The 21,343-nt window shown below is 37.8% G+C and overlaps 1 protein-coding gene and 1 non-coding gene across 9 annotated transcripts in view; both read left to right on the top strand.

The window, feature by feature from the left end:
* RUFY3 (RUN and FYVE domain containing 3) overlaps window positions 1–21,343 on the top strand; it is an 87,948-nt gene that overhangs the window by 50,552 nt on the left and 16,053 nt on the right. For all 8 annotated transcript variants that reach the window (XM_043906535.1, XM_043906534.1, XM_043906537.1 and 5 more), the window contains 9 exons: window positions 4,452–4,625; window positions 5,410–5,527; window positions 6,355–6,456; window positions 10,709–10,832; window positions 11,897–11,958; window positions 13,150–13,215; window positions 15,125–15,194; window positions 18,116–18,208; window positions 19,871–19,954. In XM_043906535.1, the coding sequence (XP_043762470.1) occupies window positions 4,452–4,625; window positions 5,410–5,527; window positions 6,355–6,456; window positions 10,709–10,832; window positions 11,897–11,958; window positions 13,150–13,215; window positions 15,125–15,194; window positions 18,116–18,208; window positions 19,871–19,954 (893 nt within the window). The remainder of the gene's footprint in view (window positions 1–4,451; window positions 4,626–5,409; window positions 5,528–6,354; window positions 6,457–10,708; window positions 10,833–11,896; window positions 11,959–13,149; window positions 13,216–15,124; window positions 15,195–18,115; window positions 18,209–19,870; window positions 19,955–21,343) is intronic.
* Window positions 20,241–20,347, top strand: LOC122696710. Its single transcript, XR_006341839.1, has one exon. It is a non-coding gene; the product is annotated as a U6 spliceosomal RNA (small nuclear RNA).

Raw genomic sequence — 21,343 nt, 5'->3', positions numbered from 1 at the left:
CTGAAGTCCTACGTTAATATCATGTCTACTGTCTTTACCATCTGGGTCACCAATCCCCTGGACAAGGGAATGACTACCCACTCCAGTATTCTTGCCTGGGGAGTTCCATGGACAGCCTGGTGGGTTACAGTCCATGGGGTCACAAAGAGTCATACACAGCTGAGCAACTCTCACTTTCACTATCTTAGCTTTAAATATATATAAAATTTACGTTCAATTCCATAAAATGGGTTTATATGGCTTAACACGAAGATGTTTTACTTGTCCTGTAATAAAGTCAATCTTTGTTGAAGATGTTAATGTTTATTCTGTAATTTCAAGCATTCTCTGTAAGCTGCCCAGTTTTGTTCTTTAGACATCTATATTACCCAAGTTTGATAAATAGTAAGCACTTCAGTGTTGAGGACTGGGTCTTTTATTTCTGGGTTCCCAGCATTAAATACAGTGTCTAACACCCAGTAAATGCTCAATATTTATTGAAAAAAATGAATGAATAAACAAAAGTTCAGTTTTGAAGAAATAGTGTTGAATGTTAGCATTGTGAAGAATTAAACTTTTAATTATTTTTTCTCATAGAAAAAGTATGACCAACAGTATTGTGACAGTTATGCATTTGAAAATAATTTTTGGTCTATACAATAAAAACAGGACTTTAAAAAACCTTTTATGGTTATAAGTGTAAAATAGAAAAGATCACATTATAAGTATTCAGCTCAATGAATTTTTAAAAAATATTCATTCATTTAATAACTAGCCCTTTACATGTTAACATAGATAACTTTTCATGAAAACTATATTTCTTCCCCCACAGTGTTGCAAGAAGGTGTCATGTGTTATATTTGGAGAAATCTGTTTAATCTCTGGCATCAGAGAGGACAGAATCTTACATCTACTTCCACATTTCTTTTTGTTTGTTTGTTTAATTAATTAATTTTTTAGGTCCCTGTTGGTTATCTATTTTATTTTTTAAAGCATGTTTTGATGTGTACTATTTTTTTAAAGTCTATTGGATTTGTCACAATATTGCTTCTGTTTTATGTTCTTGGTTTTTTTCTGTGATGGATGTGGGATCTTAGCTCCCAGATGGGGATCAAATCTACACCCCCTGCTTTGGAAGGTCCCAACCATTGGACCTCCAGGGAGGTTCCTAGTTGTCTGTTTTAAATAGAGTGATGTGTATATGTCAGTCCCAAACTCTATCCCTCTACCCAACTCTTCCTCCCTGGTAAACCAGACGTTTTTTCTCTGTGAGTCTGTTTCTGTTTTGTAGATAAGTTCATTGGTATCATTTTTTTTTTTTTTTAGATTCTACACAGAGGTGATATCATATGATATTTGTCTTTCTCTGTCTTACTTCACTTGGTATGAGAATCTCCAGGTCCACCCTCGTTGCTGCAAATGGCATTATTTCATTCTTTATTATGGCTGCAGCTCATTGATTTTTCACATACTCACCAGTTTCACAAAACTAACACCATATCAAAAGCAGAACTTTACCTCCCCTTCTTAAGTCCCTCCATACTCTCTTCCAGTCATTGCAGCCCTTTTTAACGGCATACATTAGTTCCACAAAATCATTTTATACTTGAGTACAATTCAAGACAGGTAACAAACTGACAAGAGAATTTCTTATGACAAATCAAGCTAATGCTGTAATATTCATCGTTAGTAGCCAGCATTATAAAATGAGGAAAATTTTTAAGTACTAATTATTTTCAGTAGTTAAACTAACCAGGAAACAAACTTAATTGTAATGACCATACTCTTATATACTTCTAACACAAAAATGTTGATAATAAAGCATGAAATAATCATTTGACTTTTGCATTAATTAAATAATAATGAGCAGTAAATTCTTTTGCGCTCTTATGTCTAGTTGTCAAATTACCCTGATTTTTGTCTGTCTTTCTTTCATTTGTTCAGAATAATAGTTCTCCACAGGGAGAAGATGTCTTTCAGCAGACTCTTGGCAATATCTGGAGATATGTAGGTTGCCATGTTTAGAGGGTACTACTGACTACTATAGGGTAAAGGCATCCGTTACTGCTAAATTTAAACCACAAAACAGCCCCCCACAAAGAGGAGTTATCTGGCCCAAAATATTAGTAGTGCCAAGATTGAGAGTAATATTTCCTAAGAATGGGAGGGTTGTTTGTGTTTGACACATGTTAATTCAAGCAGGTAATAGCACCATACTAATGGGAGTCTAAAGTATTAGGAATTTAATTTCCCTAAGCATACTGCGTTATTAGGAATTTAATTTCTTTCTGTAGTTTATGCATCCTAGACACTATAACCAGTTGTCTTAAGCGTTTCTGCTTCTGATTACAACGAGACAAGGCAGTATAGAAGAGCTAGTACCACCACTTCTGGAAAAATGCCTCAAAGCCTGGGGTTTGGTACCTGTTCCAAATCCAGCTCTCCCCACGTCACTGGTTCTCACCAGGTTGGAGTTAGGTTGTGTACTTTGACTAGGAGCATTGTTTAATTTTGTTGTTAGGGCCCCGAATTAGTGGTCTACAGACCTGAGGCTGAGGGAGTGGCACCTTATGGACCGCCAGTTAATCAAACTCCAGCCACGTTTTCCTGCCTTAAGTGGGGAATCCAGTAGCTCTCCACGAACATCCATGCCAGCCCACACACCCCTGCCCTGTTCCTTTCTCCCCGCGATTGTGGAAGGTCAGATACAGTACAGTGCACAAAATGCTGGTCGTAGTGTTGGAAATTAATATCTGATAAAGTTCTTCATGGCTCTTTTTCAGGGATAGATTTTTGGGTGTATTTCCTTGTCCCTTGGCAGATTATTCCATTCTTGACAAGTTGACCTGTAGTGAACAGAGAAACCAGATTTGAGCCATGGTCCGCAAACATTTATTGGTGTGCAAGAACTAATGGCAACATAAAAGTTCTGACCTTCCTAATAAACTATCCTCTAAAGAAATTACCTCGGAGAATAGTACAACAAATCAACTGTAAGTCTTCAAGTTCTTAAACTTAACGGAGAAGAAAGGGAGCTTAGAATTTGGCCAACTGATTCTGTTCCATTTAACCATGAAAGCAGATATAAATGAAAACGTTGTGTGAAGAAAATTATTTGGAACAATTTGAATAAAATAATCTCTGCTTTGTTTCTATTGGAGCATGGGCTTTTATTAGTATTACTTTTAGTCCTCCTAACAAAGGTGAAATGTTTCATAGATCTCTAGGTCTTTTCCAATTCGTATGGAAATTTGACATATTTAGTGTTTGGGAGGATGCACTTGTCATAGTGGAAAGAGTGTTAAAGAGCATTTCATGCTATAATACATCCAGGTCTATATTCTGCCACTTAGGAAGTGTTTGGCCTTGGATCGCTAAACCATTACAGGCCGGCTTTAGCACCTGGAAAGGGGGACAGCACTTAAACGATGGAGTCATAAGAATTAAATAAGATAACTGTGTAAAAGAGTGGTCAGCAGGAGGGAAGGATGCACGTTATTTGGAGTCACCGATGTGTGTGTAAGTGGATGATAGTTGTCAGGAGCACGTGGTTTGAAGTCAGAGAGACAGCGTCGACTCTGGCTCTGTCACGCAGTACTGGCTGTGCCTGGGGCCAGCCCCTTTCTTCTCTGAGCCTCATTTCTCTGCCTTATCAGTTGGTCCTCTTGGTGTAACTGTCTCCTAACGTACAGTGGGGAGGGACTGTAAGAACCCACAGGACCAGACACAGGGTCCGCACCTCTGGAACAAAGATTATTCAGACTTCGGTCAGGTAAAACATGGTATTTCATCCCTTTCCCCAGATGATGTATTTGGTTGATGAGAGCCACATTAAGTCTATGTTAAGTCTTAAAAATAATTTCACAGTTGGTTAAGTTCTAAGACTGCATTATACTGATAATGTTAATTAGTTCATTTAAGAATGCTCAGTTTAAATAATAATTCTACCTAGTATAAATACTAAGAATGCAAGTAGCACGTTGGGAACAAAGTTTAAGCATTTTATCCTTTTTTTCTACAGTGGCTTTATTTTTTTTAGAGCTTCACAAGCTGTAGAGAATGGGTGGGGTGGGGCCAGGGTAGAAGTGGCCCGTGTGGGCACGGCAGTACTGAGTTATGACCGGCCTAGGCCGGGGTAGTGGCAAAGGCGGTGGTGAGGATGTTAAAGGACTGTACTCAAGGTTTAAATTTTCATAAAATCAATACACCTTTTAGTGTTCTGCCAAGAATATTCCCAAGGAAGATTGGCATCTCTCTCTCTTTTTTTAATAGCAAGTGCATGGAGGAGAAGAACACAGCAACTATTGCTATAATTTGGTGTCACTGCTTTGATTCTTGCCAAGACACCATAGTCTTACCCACTGTGACTTTTGCACCATCAATGCAGATGTCAACGTAGTGAAATTAGACTGAATTTTTACATGTGCTATTTCCAGTAACCAGGCTCCACGCTCTCCCCCTTGGGTTTGCAGATCCTAATTATCTCATGGCTAACGAACGCATGAACCTGATGAACATGGCCAAGCTGAGTATCAAGGGCTTGATCGAATCTGCTCTGAACCTGGGGAGAACTCTGGATTCTGACTACGCACCTCTGCAGCAGTTCTTTGTGGTGATGGAGCACTGCCTGAAACACGGCTTGAAAGGTAGGCCATGGCCTCAAAATGAGAATGTGCATGCACCTGTTTCCTAGCAATACATGTTCAAGAAGAGAAGCTTTCCTTATGGAGCCAAAGAATAAGAATCTTGAATTCATATTAATCCACTGGGATACGACCTATGTGGGTACTGAAATATGGTTGACTTAAAGAGGGTATAAGGCTTAAAAAATACAGATCCTGAAAAGCTAGAGCTGGAAGCACTGTTATAAGTATCTAGTTCAAGATGACAATTGTGTTTCACTGGTGGATACAGGTCTAGAGTGCGGCATGATTGGCTTAAAATCCCACAGCAAGTAGGGGCAAAGCAAGTGCTAGAACTCTGATGTCCTGACTCTTGCTTCCATGCTCTTCCCACTTAACCATAAGCTTTCAAGGGCAGGACCTGGTATTATTCACCTTTGCTTCTTTTCTTCCCCAATCTTTGATAACCTGCTCCTGAGTTACATATTCTTTTCCACTAGACTGTTTTCTTCAGTAATACCACACAGCTTAAAGCACGATATTATTAAAATATTTTATTGTTCATACACAGGTGGGCTCTAAATTCCTCCCGAAAGAGAAGAACTGAGTCTTGGGAAGTAGGGAATTCTTTATTTTTATGAAATGTTCTCAATTCTGAAAGCATGAATAATTTTAAGACTGTCTGATAATCTGGGATTTATTCCCTGAAAAGCACACAGAATAGCTAGTAGGGTATGTGTGTATGTGTGTGTTGAGAGTATGTTTATGTAAAAAATATTAAGCTACTGCTTTGTTTTTATCACCTTAGCTAAGAAAACTTTTCTTGGACAAAATAAATCCTTCTGGGGGCCTCTAGAACTGGTAGAAAAGCTTGTTCCAGAAGCTGCAGAGATAACAGCAAGCGTTAAAGATCTTCCAGGACTTAAGTAAGTTTAAGGTTGAATTCTATGTGTCAGGGAAAACATTCTTCTCAACTACTTCCTTTAGGAGTGAGACTGAAGACAATGATGACCATAATGATGTATTTCATAACAATCCAAAATGCATAATATTGTTATGAATAGACATTGTTAGGAGGGCCCTGGTAGTGTAGAATATTGAGAAGTGTGAGGGATAATTATTATTGCTCTAAGAGAGGTTGTCTTCATGTTAAAATACCAAACATCCTCTTATTTTTTTCAAAGCACTTGCGGTTATCAGCTAGTGAGTCTCAGGAAATTAGATCTAGGGAGGTGGCATGTTAGACTTGACTTACGGAGTTTGAGAACCACGATTAAAACAGTTGTTAAGTGAACTGCAGGAACTGACTGATATCCATAACCCACCTTGAAACTTGAAAAAGAGTAGGTGATTACCTTTCCAGATGAGACTGGTCTAATTTTAATCAGGTGGAGGTCTGAATGGCCTTGTGTCCTCGTTACTGTTATTTTAGTACTTACGTGATCACACTAAACTTAGGATTTACCAAAACGAATCTGATGGAACATTTTCAGTTTGGCCTCCCAGAGGTCTTCAAATTGTAGTCTCATTTAGTAATTTATTCCTCGCAAGAGCGTTTGTCCCAGCACAGCCCTGGCCCCCACCAGCCCTCATAGAACTCCTCACATAGGAATGTGGTGACAGAGGGGCTGTGTGTCAGGAGCCCCTCATACACATACTGTCCTGAGGGATCTTTAGCAAGAGTAAATGAGCCTGTCCAACCGTGGCCTCCGTCGCTGCTGCTTCTAGTTTTTTGGTTTCTCTGTTTTCATAGAACACCTGTAGGCAGAGGAAGAGCCTGGCTTCGTCTGGCACTAATGCAAAAGAAACTCTCAGAATACATGAAAGCTTTGATCAATAAGAAGGAACTTCTCAGGTATGAAGATCTTCTTGTTGAACTTTCTCCTTTTCTCAGTATGTTCTGTATCATATCAGGGTGAATCATATAAATTTAGCATTTTTGTGGATCAGAAACTGTTGATTTCATGACAGTTTTACATAGTTCAGCTGATGCCTTCTCCCACATCAAACACACACACATACTTAAGATGAGATGCTTTTCTATTGAGTGTGTTCACACTGTCGCTGTGGCATAGGTATGGTCCTTTGCAGGACAGGTCGAAACTTAACACCTTCAGAAAAACAGGCGAGGCTTTGACACCTTCACATATACTCAGGCTCTGTAAGACAGGAAGGTGACATGTAACATTAAGTTCCAACGCAGCACACAAAATAGTTTCAAGCTGGGTCCTAAGTACAGATGGGCAAGAGAAAACAATAAAACTTTTAGAAGACACACAAAGTAGACCAGAAGTTCTCAAACCGGACACAAAAAGTTCTATCTATAAAAAAAAAAAGGTAAATTGATTACCTTAAAATGAAGAACTTCTGTTTATCAAAAGACACTCTTGAGATTAAGAGTGAAAGGCAACTCATTACTCTAAAGGAGATATTTGTGATATGTAATACATATATTCAACAAATGATGCATATTCAGGGTATATAAAGAACTCAGTCCTTCAGCCCAAAAAGAAAAAGGCAAATGAGCAAATATAAAAATGGTAAAGGACTTAAACAAGCATTTCACAAAAGAAGAAGTTGAAATGGCCAGTAAACACACGAGAAGATACCCAACTTCACTAGCCATTTGCACGTACGAGTTAAAACAAGCGTGTGATAACCTTCACACAACCACCAGAATGGCAGAAGTGAAGAAGATAGATAATGCCAAGTGTTGGAGAAGATGTATAGTAACTCTGCTGGTGAGTTAATACAGAAACTTAAAAAAACTGCCATCCTCTATAAAAGCTGATCATAAGCATTCCTTGTGACCAAGGATCCCACTTCTAGTTATTATATCCAATAAAAAATGCATAGTTATGTTTAACAAAAGACATGAACAGGAACGTTCATATCTATTACAATGTTTGTACCAGCCCCAAATGTTTATAATAGACCCCGAGTGTCTATTCACAGTATAATGGGTAAGTAAATTATGATGCACTCATACAGTGAAATACCATATAGCAGCTACACACAGCCGTATGGATTAATTTGGTTTTGTTGGAAACCAGACATGCAAAATATTTGGAAAATACTCTGTGTATTATTCCATTTATATAAAGTTCAGAAACATACACAACTTACCTTTCATGATAGAAGAAGTCAGGAAAGAGCTCCCATTGGTGGGGTGAGGGTACTAAATCAGGAGGAGAAGGGAGCATAAGGTGGTTTTGGAGGTTCTGATAATCGTGCTATTTTTTAATATGGTGATGGTTACATAGGTATGTTCTCTTTATGAAAACACAGTCTGCCGTATTGTATGATTTGTGTACTTGTCTTTATGTACCTTATAGGGCTTTAATATTTACTGAAAGAAATTCAAATATAGCAGATTGCCTCTGAGAAACAGTATAAGAACCAGTAACAGAATTTGAAAACATGATTGAATATTTCAAGAGTCTAGTTTCTACAAGAAATTGTGCTACAGATCCTAATATGGAGCGTTGTTTTGATGTTGCTGCAGCTGCATATGCTATTGATTGCTGTTTTCTTGCCTAAGAAAATTAAGCAAATCAGGAAAAAGAGAAACGGGAACCATTCAGGAAAGCTTATTTATTTCCACAAAGAGAAGGCTCATCTTTCCAAGGCTCAAACTTTGATGAGGTGTAGGGTCTAGTGTTCAAGCTGTAGGTGGCTACAGGGAAGTAGAAAGAAAGTGAGAAAGGGTTAGTCCTCAATCATGCCCGCCCCTTTGTGACCCCGTGGACTGCAGCCCACCTGGCTCCTCTGACCATGCGATTTTCCAGGCAAGGATACTGGAATAGGTTGCCATTTCCTTCTCCAGAGGATCTTCCCAACCCAGGGATCGAACCCAGGTCTCCTGCACTGCAGGCAGATTCTTTCTGACTGAGCTACCAAGGAAGATACAGGGGAGTGTTTTCAATCAAAATTATTTGAATCAAAATTACTGATTCAAACTGAGGTCCAAAGAATTTTATCTTTATCCACAGAGCACCAGAGTTAAATGGGTTCAGTCTTTTAAACTAGACAGAACATTTTCAATCACTTTGACTCTGCTTTCACACCCTGGGTATGTCTGAAGAGAAATGCATGTGTATATGTACCAAAAAACCATGTGCAGTCGTGTTCATAAAAGTACTGTAGACTGTACAACCGAAAGAGCAAATACAATGGATCCACTGTAGTTTATTTCTACCATGGAATACTGTCCAGCATTGGAAGCAAATGAACTAGCATTGCATACAACAATATGTACGAATCTCACATGTAAAGCACAAGGGAAGCCAGACAAAGGAAAATGTGTACTGTATGGTTTTGGGGAGAGAATAAAGCGTTAAAGAACCTTGTTCATTCCAATTCTTCTCAATTTCCTTCACAGGCTATTAATATGTGTGCAGTTGTCGAGAGAGATGGTAATTTGCAGATTATTCATGTGCTGCTTTTGAAGTGTTTTACCATTTGTTAATGTTTTCAATAGAGAATCAAAAAGAAAAGAGAAACTCACATCAATGAATGTATTATTACCAATCATTGAAGTTGACCATGAACAGTCAGTCCCAAATGACTTTGTTGAAAACAAGTAGATTGCAGTGATGTTTCAGTTATGATGTCAAATTGGTTGAAATGAATATTTCAAGTCAATTCCTGTTTATGTATTGATAAATTGGGTACATCATGAAAGAATAATTATCCAGGGGTCTTCTAGAATTTTTAATCCATTCAGAATCATTCAAGTACTTTATTTCTCTTTTACTTTTTTATTTCAAAGTCATTTTCAGCACATTATGCCTGGCCTGTGGAATTAGTTGTGGGACAGGCCAAAACTAGCCTAACTTGATTAGAGAGAGTTGGCTAAGGAAAAGGGAGTTTTGGCTGAACATACTTACACTACAGTCACACAGTGGGATGGTATAAAGCCAGTATAAATGAAACTGCAGAAAATTCTCTATTGAAATAGAAAGATACTCACAGTATTGTTAAGCCAAAAAGAAATTCATGATACTTTAATGGTATAATGCCCTTTTAGTATCCCTCAAAAATAAGTATATGTCTCCATAAATGATCTGAAACGTTATATATCAAGGTCTTAACAGGTCGTTGGTGGGTAGAATTACAGGGTTTCTTGTATACCTCTTTTTTTGTGCTGCCTTTTTTTTTTTTTTTTTGGTAGTGAAAACTGGTTTTTATGAAATAAAAGATAACAAGCATTTTAAATCATCCTCAACCTATCATGCATGCTTGTTGGGCAACTTCTGCTAATTAGCCAAAGGCGAAAGAATGTAACTAGTTTGACAGTTCACATTTTTTAAATGTTTATTCACTATGTTAAAGGAATGTGGTACTTAAATAGAATTTAAAATAAAGCAGATTGACGCGGAAGGGATAATTAGGAGCTTGGGATTGACTTATACACACTATTACATATAAATAGATAACATGGACCTGATGTATAGCACAGGGAACTCTACTCAATACTCTCTAATCACCTGTATGGTAGAAGAATCTGTAAAAGAATGGATATATGTATGTGGGTGTGTGTTAGTCACTCAGTTGTGTCCGACTCTGCGACCCCATAGACTGTAGCCCGCCAGGCTGCTTTGTCCGTGGGACTCTCCAGGCAGGAATACTGGAGTCGGTTGCCATTTCTGTATTACTAAATCACTTTGTTGTATATCTGAATAACATGATATTGTAAATCAACTATACTTCAATGTAAAATAAAAATAAAATATGTATATTTAATAAAATAAAAACTAAAGCAGATCAAATAAAAAAACAGTTTTTAAAAACAAACTTAACAGGTTTTTTTAGATGCATGAAAAATTGAAAAATTATCCCCTGGTGCATTGCAGATATAAGTATGTGGGAAAAGCATGAATACACACTTCAGTGAAAACACTGTTCTGATCACTTTTCTTTCAGCTGGACTGTCTATTTTCTAGTCTGTTCATGTACCTGTTATCTAAAATAAAGTATCCAAGTAATATCATAGGTGACCATATTTAACCATACATAAGACAAATGCTTTACTCCTTGTCTCATGATTACATCACTGGATTCTTGAGGTTTTATTACATAGAGCATTCCATGGATTTCTCTTGCAGTGAATTCTATGAACCCAATGCCCTCATGATGGAAGAAGAAGGAGCTATAATTGCTGGTCTGTTGGTGGGCCTGAATGTCATCGATGCCAATTTCTGTATGAAGGGAGAAGATTTGGACTCTCAGGTATGAGAGAGATACTCGGTGGCCTAGGGTGTCACTCTGAGTTATCTCAGAATTTGGATTGATCAGATTATACCAACCAAATTAGCGAAAACTCTGAGTCTTAAATAGAATTTTCTTTACTTTTGATGCAAATATAAAAAATTATACATAATGAATATTTTTCAAATTCTTGTCTTAACAGTGATTGCCATTAAAAATATTTTGCACAGGTTAAAATATATATATATAGAGAGAGAGAGAGGGAGGGAGAGCGCTATGTGGTTCAGTGGCAAACATACACACACACACTCATAGACCAAAATATATACACAGGAATTTAATAGTAGAATATTTGAAAAAAGCAAAAGAGAAAAAAATGTTAAACCATAATGAATTTATTTATTTAACATTCAGTAAACCTTAAATTTGGGCTTCCCAGGTGGCTTAGTGGTAAAGAACCTGCTTGCCAAGCAGGAGACTCGGGTTCGATTCCTGGGTCAGGAACTGTTAACTGTAACTGGTGGGTTACAGTTCATGGGGTCACAAAAGAGCCGGACATCACTTAGTGACTGTAGTCCACAAGCCTCCTCCGTCCATGGGATTCTCCAGGCGAGAATACTGGAGTGGGCTGCCATTTCCTTTTTCCAGGGGATCTTCCCGACCCAGGGATCGAACCCAGGTCTCCTGCGTTGCCAGCGGACTCTTCACTGACTAAGCCACCAGGGAAGCCAGACAAAACCTTAAAATGTTCTGTTGACTTGCTTAGTCACATCCTACTGACTTAATCTTGAGCTTTATAATGCTTGTCATTTCTTGATTATAAAAAGCATTAAGTTTTTTATTAAAATTTCCTAGTAATTGTCGTGATTGTAATACTGTCTTTCAGTGCCTAGAAACAGACATTGTGTTTGTTATTGTCATTCGGTTGCTAAGTCGTGTCTGACTCTTTGCAACCCCATAGACTACAGTATGCCAGGCTCCCCGGTCTTTTACTATCTCCCAGAGTTTGCACAAATTCATGTGTTATGGTTTGGTAAAAATATCTAATTTTATATTATATTAAATTCTGAAAATTCTCTCTGTAGGTTGGAGTTATAGATTTTTCGATGTATCTCAAGGATGGGAACAGCAGTAAAGGTAGTGAAGGGTACGTGCAAAGAAAATTTGTTTTCTTTTTTTCTTCGATGTTGTTTGATAGTATTTAAAGTTTGTAACAGTACTGCTTTAACAGATTTGCTGAAATTCTTTCTGATGATATATCTCTAATAAGTCTTGTAAAAAAATATCTATTGTGTCTGCTAAACTCTAAAAGGGATTCAGTGGGTTTTCCCGGTATGTGGTTGAGGGGCAAATAAAATAAAAAGTTTTATAAAGGGAATCTAATGCTCCATCTCAATAGTGTTTGAAAACATGGTCTTCTTGACCAGAAGAACTGCATCCTCAGTTTGCTTAAAATTTGCCCTCCGACAGGAGCATTATGGGATTATGTAAAATGTCAATGTTATGGGGAGCAGAGTATATGGGAACTCAGCACTACTTTTACAATTTCTATAAATCTAAAATGATTTTAAAATTGAAAGCTTTTAAAATATTCATATGGTACCTTGCAAATTAGTAATCACAAGCTTACCCTTTACCCATTATAAATGTGGCAGGTGAAAGCATAATTAGCCTGAAGTGTTTAACCTTAGGCATTGAACTAGGTTATATTGCTTGTCCTTTAAGTAGTCTTAGAGGTATGTGGCCTTGAAGTTTTCTTTCAGTTGAAAAGTCTGTCTGTTTAACTTTTGTCTGTTCTAGATTAGCTGTTCCCAGAAGTGAATCTCCTTTTTCCACGCTTAATTTTCTCATGTAATAGTAAACATTTGATCTTTGTGAAAGCACTTTAAACCATTCATTGTGAAACCAGATAGCATTTAAAGGCAAATATATTGCCTTTGAGAACAATTATTATTTCACCCAAATAAGCTTAATTCAATTCCTGTGACAAATGGAAAATTGTTCTTATAAATAATACTAGCAAAGCAGGAAAAAAAAATCTTTGAATTGCAAGAAGATAATTTTTTTTCTTTAAATGCCTCTAACAGATTATACATTATACCTGTAACCTAAGTTATTAAGGTGTGTAAGCCCTAAGAAGGGCTTTATGAATATGCTGGGAAGGTCTTCACAGTTGGGTCTCTTGTGTCGAGAAAGTTCTAATCAGGTCTGTCTTCTGGTTCACTGTGTCTGAGCCATAATTTCCTTCCTCTGTTTTATGAAAATATTGGAGGTGGGGCATCTTGGCACTTCTAATGTTATTTACTTTTTCTCTATTTTTTATCTTTTTTCCCTTCAGAGATGGCCAAATTACTGCAATTCTGGATCAGAAGAACTATGTAGAAGAACTCAACAGACACCTGAAGTAAAGAATAATGCTATTACTTTCTGGGGATTTTGGTGTGGGGGAAGGGAAGGATAAACTGATGATGAGCAGTTAGGATAAATTCAGACAATACTCAACAAATATATATATAGGATTACTGCTAGCACAGCTCTGAGCCTAGGCACTGGATACGTGGCATTTACCTGTTTTGGTGGGCTTTAATGAAAGGCAATATAAAATTAGTATTAATTAGAGCTTTAGTAATTATGTAAACATACTCAGTGAAGAACTCTTAAATTTGTGCCATAGACACTTGAAATTGGAGGTCTTGGTTCAGTAGATCCAGTCATGTATTTTAGTACTATGTCTTAGGTGAAGCACTCACCGCTGTAATACCTTTAGATTAATGATATCTCACTGGTCCCTTACATTTTTCATATAGCAGATCAATAGTATTAATTTACCCTCTTTTCACCATCACTACCATTAATTTACCAAGTACTCACCAAGTATTTTTCATGACCAGAACATAAAATAATCTCTCCTCTCCTGAGGAGAGCTGTCCAGAATTTATTGGTATTCTCAAGTACACTGACAGTCTAAAAACTGTTGAATAATTCAGAAGAATTAATATGTCCCATTTAATTATCTTATTTATAGTTCTCTTATGAAAGATAATCATTTTAATTTAAGTAAGACCTAAAATGTGATTACACCAGTATCAGTATAAATTATAGTCTTGGTTCCATCTAGAAAGCTCAAAAACAATTTACGTATATTTCTTCTGGGGACCAGGTACTAATAATGAACTAACAGCGAACTGTGGAGATGTTAGCTTAGCAAAGATACGGTTACAGTTGACAATGAATGTACTGTGCTCTGCTTAGTCACTCATTCGTGTCCAACTCTTTGTGACCTCATGGACTGTAGCCCATCAGGCTCCTCTGTCCATGGCGGTTCTCCAGGCAAGAATACTGGAGTGGGTTGCCATGCCCTCCTCCAGGGGATCTTCCCAACCCAGGGATCGAACCCAGTTCTCCAGCATTGCAGGTGGATTCCTTACCATCTGAACCACCAGGGAAGCCCAAGAATACTGGAGTGGGTGGCCTAGCCCTTCTCTCTTCCCGACCTAGGAATCAAACCAGGGTCTCCTGCAGTGCAAGCAGATTCTTTACCAGCTGAGCTACCAAGGAAGCCCCTGAATTATAAATATGACAGTATTATTTATTCTTTCAGTGCTTCTGTTTCTTTGTCTATAGTTGGAGGTGCCTAGCACATGGGGTTGTTGAAAGGAGTAAATGAAATAGTGCAAGTAAAAGCATTTAGAAGAATGTTTGGTGTGTGTCAAGCACATCATAATTCATGTAGCCTTATATTATTATTAAATAAGTAAACCCTGAAGTACAGTGTAGTGCATGAACTTTTTAATTTCTTCAACAAATGCTTGTTAAGGAATTTCCCTGGCCGTCCAGAGGTTAAGACTCTGTGTTTCCATTGCAGGGGTTGAGGGTTCAATCCCTGGTTGGTGAACTGAGATCCCATGCCCCATGACCCCCACAAAAAGCCTTTGGGTGTGTTCATTTTGATCTTGGGGATGAGGCTAATTATAGACTGAGAATAAGCTCTAATTGACTCACTCACAGAGAAGTAACCTCTCAGGGGCCAAGTACTTTGGCTGGATGGTTAATATGAATAAGATCTGAATAAACAGTACTTTTCTTCCAAGGGGGGAAAAAAAAAATACACAAACTTTAGTGCCAAGAATGTAGCACTAGAATGTAAGGTAAGATAACCCATCACCTTGTAAGCTGTCTTAGAGCCTGTATGCCTACTGAGATTTGTAGACAGTAAACAATGAATGATAAGTATGATGGATGTTTTGAAAGAAAGTATAGGATATTGTTCTGCATCTCAAAAGAGACTGTTCATTTTTTTCTTCTCTTCGTAGTGCTACTGTAAACAACCTTCAGGCAAAAGTGGATGCATTAGAAAAATCCAACACTAAACTGACAGAGGAGGTAAGTGTTCTAGAAATTGCTCGATTGACTTAATACAGTTTAGTAAAATGCATTAGTGGAAATAGTTTCTCTGGAGTCTCAGAAATATAGGACTTGATTTTTCAGATAATATCTACCCTAGGACTCCTTGTTCTGGCCAAGAGTGGCCAGCTGGCTTATCTCAGGTATCTCAGTTATCCAGTTGGACTATGTAGGGTAGAACCTGGGTTGATCATATATTTTGCTTTCTTGTGTGAATGTTTTGTCTGGTCTAGCCTAGAGTTAATGTTTAGTAAGATAATGTGTTCATCATTTATTTATTCATTGAACATTTCGGGTACTATGTATGTGCCAGAGCTAGACAAAGACTCACATCTGCCAGGCATTGATTTATGTGTGCTGGATTGGCAAGTTCCCCCTTCACAGGTTTAATTTTCTCCTTGGGGCGATAGGGTGATGAGGCGGATAACATAAAGAACATTGGTCAGAAGACCAGTAATTCCTGCTTACATGTCATGCTTTAACATGTCATGTGCTCCTGAGCAAGTAAGTCACTTGACCTTCAAGAGACCCAGTTCCTTCTCTGGCAAAGTAGAGTGTTTCCCCTTTTAGCCTCACAATTACCCTGAAGATCAGATAAGAATATGCACATGAAAACTTTTAGAAAAGTCCCTAAAATAAGAATTAAAATATAATATCATAGTTTACTTCTGATTAATATTTTTTCCCTAGCTTACCAACAATATATTTTTTTCTTAAATAGCATTAGATGTTTCTATGAGAAACCTTAAATAAAATTTTTCAGATGACAAAGACTTTGTCTTCTCTTTTTCAAATTATAACTATCCTATAGTGAAATAAAGTTGGTTAAAAACAACAACATAGATGGACCTGGAGGCTATTATGCTTAGTAAAATAAGTATGAGAAAGACAAATACTGTATGTTATTGAAATGTGGGATGTAGAATCTAAAACTTGAATCAAAAAAATTGAATATAAAACAAAACAGACTCAGAGATAATAGAGAACTTGCTAGTGGTAAACAGTGGGGAGAGGGTAAGATAGGGGTGGAAAATTAAGAGGTACAACTATTATGTATAAAATAAATAAACTACAAGGATATATTATATAGTAAAGGGACTATGGCTTTCCTAGTGGCTCAGTTGGTAAAGAATCTGCGTGCAATGCAGGAGACCCAGGTTCGATTCCTGGGTCAGGAAGATCCCCTGGAGAAGGAAATGGCAACCCACTCCAGTACTCTTACCTGGAGGATTCTGTGGGCAGAGGAGCCAGGACAGTTGCAGTCCATGGTATCACAAAGAGTTGGCCACAACTGTGCGACTAACTTTCACTTTCAGAGGGAATATAGCCAATATTTTATCATTTTAAGTTTATAATATATAAAAGTATATAATCTATTGTATATACAAAAATATAACCTATAAAAATATTGAATCACCATGTTATCCCCCTGAAACCAATATAATGTTGTAAATCAGCTATACTTCAAAAAAGAATTTGGTCTTAAAAAAGCAAGTTAGGGACTTCCCTAATGGTCCAGTGGTTAAGACTCCCGAGTTTCCACTGCAGGATGTGTGGGTCCTGGTTGGGAAACTAAGATTCCACATGCTGTGCGGCATGGCCAATAAATAAATAACTGAAGTAAAAATAGAAAAGTAAGTTAAAGCACTAGTTAAGACATGCCATCTAATCAGATTTTTTTTCAGAACTAACATTTTCACTGTTATAACTTTAAAACACCTCCCTTATTGCTCAGTCCTGTGGACCTTATGTTTGGACATAGATTCTTAAATTATATTAAAACTTTAGTTTATGGACACGATCCTTAGAATTTTATCCCACAAGGCTTTCGAAACATTCTGCACAGAAATTTTCTACTGTGATTCTACTGCTGGTATGTTGGGGCGATGTGACGTAGCAGCTAAGCGTGCTCTCCACAGTGATGCTGTCTGGGTTCTTGTCCCTGATCTGGTGCTTGGTAGCTCTCTGATCTGGGGCCAGTTACTTAAGCATCTGTTCTTTGGTTTACTTATCTGCAAAATGGGGCCAAGAATGATAATAAAGTTTTTGTGTGCATTAAATGATGTTAATACATAAGGGCCTGGATAGTGGGCTTCCCTGGTGCCTCAGATGGTAAAGAATCTGCCTGCAATGCAGGAAGACCTAGATTCGATCCCTGGGTCAGGAAGGTCCCCTGGAGAAGAAGGGAATGGCCACCTACTCCAGTATTCTTGGGGTTTCCCTGGTGGCTTAGAGAAGCCTGATGGACTCAGTCCATGGGGTTGCAAAGTCGGACACGGCTGAGACTAGAGATCAGTGCCTGACACATCCATCATATGCACCCAGCAAATAAAATCGTTAATTTTATTTCCTAAGTCATGGGACTTGTCTTCTTGGCCTAAATTTATTTTACCAGCAATATTAATCATGGGCAAGCACTGCCCATGATTTGTCCATGCCACAGGGCATTTGGGCTCTTAGTTCCCTGACCAGGGATCAAACCCGCCCGCCCCTGCATTGAAAGGGAACAGAGCCTTCACACCACTGGACCACCAAGAAAGTCCCTAAAACAGGTCTTAAGGATGATGTGTAAGATGGGTCCCAAAGCATGAGGTGACCTCGCAAACATTTTAGAAATAGGTTTCATAGCTAAATATAATTATGAGTTATCCATGGGGACACCCTTGAGGTAAATGATCATAACTTAACATTTTGTTACTGGAAAAAAAAAGTTTTTACACAAAAAACAGTGATAGGAAATATTTGTCTTTCAAGATAGCTCTCCTAAGTTTTTGTGGGGTTATAGATAGTTTTCTTTCCTTCTAGAATACCTAAGCCTGAAAGGCATGTCCTTGCAGATCATGAATGGTATTATTCTGTGTTTAATAAAAGAAAAATTATTTTCAAAATTTTATCAACAGCTTGCAGTTGCAAACAACAGAATTATCACCTTGCAAGAAGAAATGGAACGAGTTAAAGAGGAAAGCTCCTACATATTGGAATCTAATCGGAAGGTGAGAGCCTGTTACTGTGTTAACAGTGGGGGTGGGGGTGGGTGGGGTGGCACCCTCCAGAGGACTGCTTGGAAGCAGCGAGTATTTGCATATGTTAAGTGTTCCCAGAGTACTTAATGATGAAGGTTATGGGAGGTTGATGCCCTCCTCCTATTGACACTCCTTGGCTTCACCATCATGTATATCTGTTTAGAGACTTCAAGAAACAGTCTAATTCAATGTTTTTTTTTTAATATACATTATTACATTTTATATACACTATATACATTTTTATATAATGATTTGTACTATTTTTAGAAATAACGGTACTGTTTTATCGGAAGTATATCTCTGATATCACTGGGAAAGAGTTCCCATATAAATGAATTTTCTAGATAACTCAGTCCCTTTTATATATGTCTCAACATATTTTGCAAACTTTTTGTGTATTGCACAGTTCTAAGCCTCCTTAAGTAGAGGATATAATTTACTCCTTGTAGCCCTTTATGGTGACTGAAAATCATAGTTATCAACATTGGCGATTCTGTACTATGTTATAATGGTGCTGCTCAAGGGGGCTATTGAAACTCAAAGAGCTTCTAGACCCTATACTTAAAATATTCCCAGATTCCCATTTTTTTATTTTGCCTTTTATTTCACTGGCATCTTTTACTTCTTACTGCTGTTAGAATTATTCTTTCTGGAAATGTCTCCCTACTCCTTAGCCTCATGTTTCTAACCTACTGTGACCTAGGAATCCAGAAATCCAGTTTTTTAAGTTGTTCTTGAAGAGTAAGTACCTAGGCTCTGAGTGGGGACCAACATGAATAAAAAGAAAGTGAAGTTGCTCAGTCATGTCCAACTCTTTGCGACACCATGAACTGTAGCCTGCCAGGCTCCTCTGTCCATGAGATTTTCCAGGCAAGAGTGCTGGAGTAGGTTGCCATTTCCTTCTCCAGAGGATCTTCCTGACTCAGGGATTAACCTGGGTCTACCCGCATTATAGGCAGATGCTTTACTGTCTGAGCCACCAGGGAAAGTTTGACTTTAATGCATGGATTTTGTAAAACAAAACAAAACAACTGTGACTGCTCAGAATTTTCTGATGAACTGTTCATTTCCCTGGTGGCTCAGCTGGTAAAGAATCTGCCTGCAATGCAGGATACCTGAGTTTGATCCCTGGGTTAGGAAGATCCCTTGGAGAAGGGAATGGCTACCCACTCCAGTATTCTGGCCTGGAAAATTCCATGGACCGTATAGTCCATGGGGTCACCAAGAGTCACACAACTGAGTGACTTTCACTTTCCTTCATCTTTCACTCTGATCTCTGTGTCTGGGTGGAGATACCAGATGTGAGATCTTTGGAGGAGGACTGTGTAAGTGTTTGAAACTTTGGCCCAATTTATAGTTTACAGTGAATGCTATTTTGTTTCTTAGAGGCTGATATTTTAAGACTTCTACCATTTGGTTTGGTGAGCTGCAAGGACTTGAAACAAAATGGCAAAAAATTCCCAGTTCAGCTTAGAATATTCATGGAACCTCTGCAGTTTCTTTGATGTCTTCGTTCACTGTCGTATATGCTTTGGTGTGATCATTTTCCTTACTGAATTGCAGTGCTAGTGTCCGATAACTGTTGGATTCTTTAAATCCTCAGATATGTACTGTTTTACTTACCTTTTCAAGGGTCCTAAGCCAGACCGAACTTCAGAAGGGCAAGCGCTGAGTGAAGCCAGGAAGCACTTAAAGGAAGAGACACAACTACGACTGGTAAACTTTGCTTTTGTCCTCACGGTCCAGCGACATGTTAAAACACCCCGTTTAGGGGTTTCATCTCAGATCAAGGGAATATCAGTAGTAGTCTGACAAATTTTATGGATCCTGTGCATTTTTTTCTCATTCTTTCAACCCATATTCCCTACAGTGTCTCCTCAGTCCTTTTTCTGAGTATTCTCAACAGCCAATGGAATTTTGCCAATCTTCAATTTTTAATTTATTTTTGCTTTTATAGTTTGTGTTGCACAAACACTAGGTATACTTTTTAAACCACATGATCATGCTCGCTTCAGCAGCACATATACTAAAATTGGAATGATACAGAGAAGATTAGCATGGCCCCTGCGCAAGGATGACACGCAAGTTCGTGAAGCGTTCCATATTAAAAAATAAGTAAATAAACCACATGATCTCTCTTACTACCTCAGTCCTCAGCCCTGCAAAGACATGTCTCCTCGGATAGGTCAGCTCCTCTTCTCCTTACTGAGAGTCATCAACGTAGACTTGTCCTCTTTTACTTTTAGTTGTTATTTTCTGAATTTATTCTTGTTTTTCTATTTTCTATTCTACATAAATAGAAAAATTTGACATCAGTATTAGTCTTAAGATATTCATAGAAATTTATATATATACATATATAAGAATGTATAATAAGGACTGAAATACTTCTGCAATAGACTTTATCCAATTATTACTATAATAATAAACCTGGGTCTTCCCAGGTGGCTCAGTGGTAAAGAATCCTCCTGCCAATGCAGGAGACATGAGTTTGATCCCTGGGTTGGGAAGATCCCCTGGAGAAGGAAATGGCAACCCAGTCCAGTATTCTTGCTATTGTTACTTTAGCAATGTTATTTTAGCATCCTTGAAATAATTATTTTCCTTCTATATGTTTGTAGATTCAGTCTCAAAATACTTTCCATAAGGAAGGTCCTAGAAATAATGTATGTCAGTGTTCTAAGAAACAGTTTGAGTTGCCTTCTGTCATGCTTACCATGTACAGAGGAGTGCCTCAGTTAATGAGCAAATGGAAAAAAATTTTCCACATTCCCATACCACATTATGATAAATGTTTGTTAACAGACAAGGAAACCAAGCAAGTAGGCAAGGTTCTAGATGTGCCCTGGGCACAGTGTGGATGCAGAAGAACCTCAGGACTTTGTATCTGTGATCATCCAAATAACACTGCAGTAATAACAGGCCTCATGTTAAGTGAATATAAAAGTTCAGTTAGCCACTATATTTACTTATTTTAATAATAATAATCAAGGTTTATTTGACTTTGTTGTATGCTGAGAACTTCATATAAACATACATGCATCTTTTTCATCTAATATTTTTAAAATTTCAAGATAATAGAAGTAAATGAGCACAAATTTATTG

Source organism: Cervus elaphus, chromosome 6, assembly GCF_910594005.1.
Source record: "Cervus elaphus chromosome 6, mCerEla1.1, whole genome shotgun sequence".
NCBI lineage: Eukaryota > Metazoa > Chordata > Mammalia > Artiodactyla > Cervidae > Cervus > Cervus elaphus.
This window is presented reverse-complemented; position numbering and strand designations above follow the sequence as displayed.